Source organism: Carlito syrichta, unplaced genomic scaffold (assembly GCF_000164805.1).
Source record: "Carlito syrichta isolate Samal-C Ts95f unplaced genomic scaffold, Tarsius_syrichta-2.0.1 Scaffold120463, whole genome shotgun sequence".
Classification (NCBI taxonomy): domain Eukaryota; kingdom Metazoa; phylum Chordata; class Mammalia; order Primates; family Tarsiidae; genus Carlito; species Carlito syrichta.
Window position 1 is genome coordinate 140,637 of NW_007064559.1, and position 5,174 is coordinate 145,810.

Consider the following 5,174-nt stretch of genomic DNA (forward strand, 5'->3'; position numbering starts at 1 on the left):
CCCCCCCCCCCGCCCCACCCCTTTGAGTTGGAGTCTCACTTTGTCTCTCAGTCTGGAGTGCAGTGGCGTGATTACAACTTACCACAGTTTTGACCTCCTGGGCTCAGGTGGTCCTTCCTCCTCAGCCTCCCAAGTAGCTGGGAGGGCAGACAAGTGCCACAATGCCTGGTTAATGCTTTTTTGTTATTGTTGTTGTTATTGTAGAGATGAGTTCTCGCTATGTTGCCCGGCTGGTCTCAAACTCCTGAGCTCAAGCATTCCTCTTGCCTCAGCCTCCTAAAGTGTTGTGATTACAGACATGAGCACCATGCCTGACCAGCTTTCATTTGTTAACAGCACAGTCTTTTCCAGGACTGTTTTGTGTGAATATTCCAAAAAGTTTTTGACTGTTTTTATAGTGATGGACATTTAGACTGTTTACATGTGTTTACTATAGGAATTCGTTAGTCACATGTATTTGCATTTAACATCTTGATAGAGTATGATAAATTTCATTCCAAGTAAGGTTTTTAAAAAAATGTATATGCCTGTTAACAGTACATAAAAGTTTCTGGCCAACACTAGATACTATTAATGTAAATAAATATAAGTGTTTTTTGTTTTGTTTTTTTGAGTAGGAGTCTCACTCTGTTGCCCAGGCTGCAGTGCAGTGGCATGCTCACAACCATCCCAACCTCAATCTCCTGGGCTCAGGTGATCCTTCCTCTTCAGCCTTCCAAGTAGCTGGAATTACAGGTGTGCACCACCACACCCGGCTAATTTTTTTATTTATTGTAGAGATGAGGTCTCGCCAAGTTGCCCATGCTGTTCTTGAACCCATGGGCTCAGGCAATGCTCTTACATCTGTCTCCCAGAGTTCTGGGATTACAGGTGTGAGCCACCACTCCCAGCTCGTAATTGGATTTTTGTTGTTGTACACAAGCATGCATGGGTGCATACGTGCCACTATGCTGGGTGCTGGGAATGGAATGGGCTTGCATCAGTCTGTGATTTTCTCTCATATGATAGTACAAGAGCTGACCCATGACACTAGAAGTTTGGAAAAAATTAGTAGGTACATATGTATATCCACAGCCAGTATTCTGTCCTCCAACTGGACCATGGTTTGTTATTTCTTCATTCGTGTATTAAGGGACATGTAACTTTAAGTTTATTTTTGGGCCATTGATATTATACCTAGAGCATAAGTTTTGCCCAAGATTTTGGACTTGTTATTTTTTGGGATAAATTCATAAGATGGGTTAGAGTATAAACGTTTTATAGTTCTTGGTACCTGTTGCCAGGCAGCTGCTCAGAGGTGGTGCCCACTCACACTCCTCCTGTGCTGGAACTGCCGGGGAGTGAGGAGACGCCTGCTCCATTGTTTTCTTCTACGGATGATTGGAGCGTTGTGTTTTGATTTGTATTTCTTTGATTATTTATGTTTAGCCAATTGTGTCTTGTGAATTTCCTGTTATCTTTTTTTTTTTTTTTGAGTTGGAGTCTCACTCTGTCGCCGGGGCTGGAGTGCAGTGGCACGTTCATGTCCACCACAGCCTCAACCTGCTGGGCTTAGGTAATCCTTCTACCTCAGCCTTCCAAGTAGCTAGAACTACAGGCATGTGTCACCACGCCTGGCTAATTTTTTGATTTATTGTAGAGATGAGGTCTTGCCAAGTTGCCCAAGCTGGTCTTGAACCCTTGGCTCAAGCAGTCCTCTCACCTCAGCCTCCCAAAGTGCTGGGATTATTAGGTGTGAGCCACTGTGCTGACCTTGAGTAGGAGTGTCACTCTGTCGCCCAGGATGCAGTGCAGTGGCATACTCATGGCTGCCGCAGCCTCAATTTGCTGGGCTCAGGTGATCCTTCCACTTCAGCCTTCCAACCCGCAGGCTCAGATAATCCTCTCACCTTGGTCTCCCAAAGTGCTGGCATTATAAGCATGAGCCACTGCACCCGGCAGGGCTAGCGTTTCTAACAGATTCCTGTTGAGGTTAACTGGGCCATACCTGAGAGCCTCTGCTAACTGATAGTTCCAGACATTTTATGACATGTCATAGTTTACAGAAGTGCTTAGTATGCCTTGTCTCATTTCATTCTCATAATATTTTAGGAATATTTTAAAAATTGCTTTATTAGTTTTGAAACTTTATTTCATACTTGCTGACTTTCACAAAGAACTTGAGGTAGCTTATGTACAATAGGGTGACTGAATAAAAAAACAACATACTTGGCCAGAATTAGTGTCCTTCAGACGTCTGGGAGCCTTATGAACACTTTTTGTGCTCTCTAGGGCAGAGCTTTGCTGGGTACCTGTTACTACTCAAGAAATGTGTATACAGTCTCAAAAGCAAGTGCTTGTTTGTAATCATATTAATAGTGAGTGGCATGCTTAAACTAGAGGGTCCGGGATGTTTCTTTTTTACCTCAGTCAAGAAAGATCCTTCGTTCTTCCTTACTCAAGAAAATGCTGGCTGCCAGGTGTGGTAGTGGCTCATGCCTGTAATCCCAGCACTTTAGGAGCTGAGGCAAGAGGGTTATCTGAGTCCAGGGGTTCGAGACCAGCCTAGGCAACTGGACGAGCCCTTGTGTCTACAAAAAATAAATAAAAAATTAGCTGGGCGACAGAGTGAGACTCTGACTCAAAAAATAAATAAATATATAAGTGGAAAGAAAATGATGGCAATTTGGGTACCAGATTAAGACACCATGATGTGTTTGCTTTTGTTCACTATTTTTTTTTCTTAGTGGGAGTCTCACTCTGTCACCCAGGCTGGAGTGCAGTGGCACACTCATGGCCACCCCAGCGTCAACCTGCTGGGCTCTGGGGATCCTTCCGCCTCACCCTTCCAAGTGACCGGAACTATAGGCATGTGCTACCACGCCCAGCTAATTTTTTTTTTCTTTTTTATTGTAGAGAGGAGGTCTCGATAAGTTGCTCAGGCTGGTCTTGAACCTGTGGGCTCAGGCAATCCACTCGCCTCGGTCTCTCAAAGTGCTGGGATTACAGGCTGAGCCTGGCCTGTTCACTATTTTTTTATGAGACTTTTTCAGTATACACATAGCTTAGCATCTTATTTCTTGAAGCAACACTGTGCATTAGATAATGTACTTACTTTGGAGATAGGAAAACTGGGACTGTGGGAGGTCGTTTAATGTACCCAAAGCCGCATGGCCATGAACTGACAGAGCCTGAGCTCAGAAACTGGAGTCAATTCTGTCTGATCCCACAGGCAAGGTTGGCCTGTTTTAGACTGCTGCACTTATTCTGTGCTGGATAGCATAGCACACACACGGCAAAGCTGTGGGTCTGAACAGTGCTGTCTAGACGGGAAGACCAAGTTCAGAAACTGATCATTTCTGATGCCAGAGCTCACCTTGCCAGTCCATTTATTGAGGGGTTTCCTTCCAGTCTTTTTCTCCCACACAGAGGTTTTATTTTCAGATGTTAAAGCTTAACTTTTATTTCTATAGTTCTAAAATTACATTTATAAAAGATGTAATCCCAGCACTTTGAGAGGCGGAGGCGAGAGGATTGTCTGAGCCCACGGGTTCAAGACCAGCCTTGGAAACTTGGCAAGACCTCATCTCTTCAATAAATAAAAAAAATTAGCTGTGTGTGGTGACTCGTGCCTGTAATTCCAGCTGCTTGGAAGGCTGAGGTGGAAGGATCACTTGAGCCTAGCAGGTCAAGGCTGCACCGGTTATGAGCATGTTACTATACTTCATCCTGGGCAACAGAGTGAGACTCCAACCCCCCCCCAAAAGATGTGGTAATCTACCTTTAAAACATTTAATGTGTGCTTCAATTTAGGGATCAGAATAAATACAAAGATGCAGCTAATCTACTGAATGATGCCTTGGCTATTCGTGAAAAAACTTTGGGCAAAGATCACCCCGCGGTTTGTATATCTATTTCTTTCATATTTTACTTTCCCCAGTACATTTTTTTTATCCAACTCACTTTAATATTAAACTCAACAGAGAAAGTTTAAGTGCTGCCTTTTCTCTAGATGGTGCAGCTAGGAGGTCTTCACTTACTCAGTGCCAATGCCAGACCAGTGCATACCTAATTTGTTTATAATTGCCACCTCAAATGGATCACCTACTGTGTTTTTTGATCCTAAATCAAATTGCATGTATTTCTAGAATTTTTTTCCTGAAGAATTTATGTTGTTTTAAAATTAATTTTAATTAAAATCTGTTCAGATATACATACAGGTCTGTTTGGTTGACTTTGTGGCTACTGGAGAGATTAAAAAAAAAAATCAAGATCCTGTTGATTTGTTTAATTCTAGTATTCTACTTTGTATAACCTATAATATAGTGAATTGCTGTTTTTCTTTTAACTTAAGTCATATTCTTTTATCCAGTTAAGAGTACTTTACGGTACATATCGAGTATGTGTGAATAGGAGGTGTGTCAGTACCCTTTATTTTGTTATCTTTTACTGCTCTTAGTGGTTTTCTCTGTGTTGCTAGGTGGCGGCAACTTTGAATAACCTTGCAGTTCTTTATGGTAAAAGAGGGAAGTATAAAGAAGCTGAACCATTGTGTAAGAGAGCCCTGGAGATCAGAGAAAAGGTACAGAACAACCAGTAATTCTTGTTCTCTGAGGTTTAGTTGTTTGTGTTTTTAAAACATGTATCAGTTTTTGGTTTAGAGAAATAATGACTAATATGCTTTTTACTGATTATTTACTTGCAATAACTCATGTAGTAAGGCAGACAAAGCCAGAGTGGCCCATACGAGTCAGTGTTTAAGACCGGGTTAAAAGGAGTGTGTCTTTAGGAGAGTGCAGTCCTGAGTGTGTTGCCCTCCACTAGCCTGATGTGGCTCCGAAATGACTATCATTGAAGAGGGCATTTCTGAGGACTAAAGGCAGAAAGCCAGGAGCATTGCATATGACAGTGGGACGTGTGCTTGTCAATAAGAAAAACATTATCGTTTAAAAATAAATTCAGAGCCGAGCTCGGTGGCTCAGCCTGTAATCCTGCGCCTTGGGAGGCTGAGGTGAGTGGATTGCTTGAGCCCGCGGGTTCGAGACCCGCCTGGGCAACTTAGTGAGACCTCATCTCTACAATAAATAAAAAAACTAGCCGGGCATGGTAGCGTGTGCCTGTAGTTCCAGCTACTTGGAAGGTTGAGGCAGAAGGATCACTGGAGCCCAGCAGGTGGAGGCTGCGGTGGCCGGGAG

At 43.0% G+C, this 5,174-nt stretch overlaps 1 protein-coding gene across 1 annotated transcript in view; it reads left to right on the forward strand.

The window, feature by feature from the left end:
- The window catches only part of LOC103249390 (kinesin light chain 1), a 136,271-nt gene that overhangs the window by 101,452 nt on the left and 29,645 nt on the right, over positions 1–5,174 (forward strand). The window contains exons 9-10 of the mRNA XM_008048018.2: positions 3,793–3,880; positions 4,460–4,561. Of these exons, the coding sequence (XP_008046209.2) occupies positions 3,793–3,880; positions 4,460–4,561 (190 nt within the window). The remainder of the gene's footprint in view (positions 1–3,792; positions 3,881–4,459; positions 4,562–5,174) is intronic.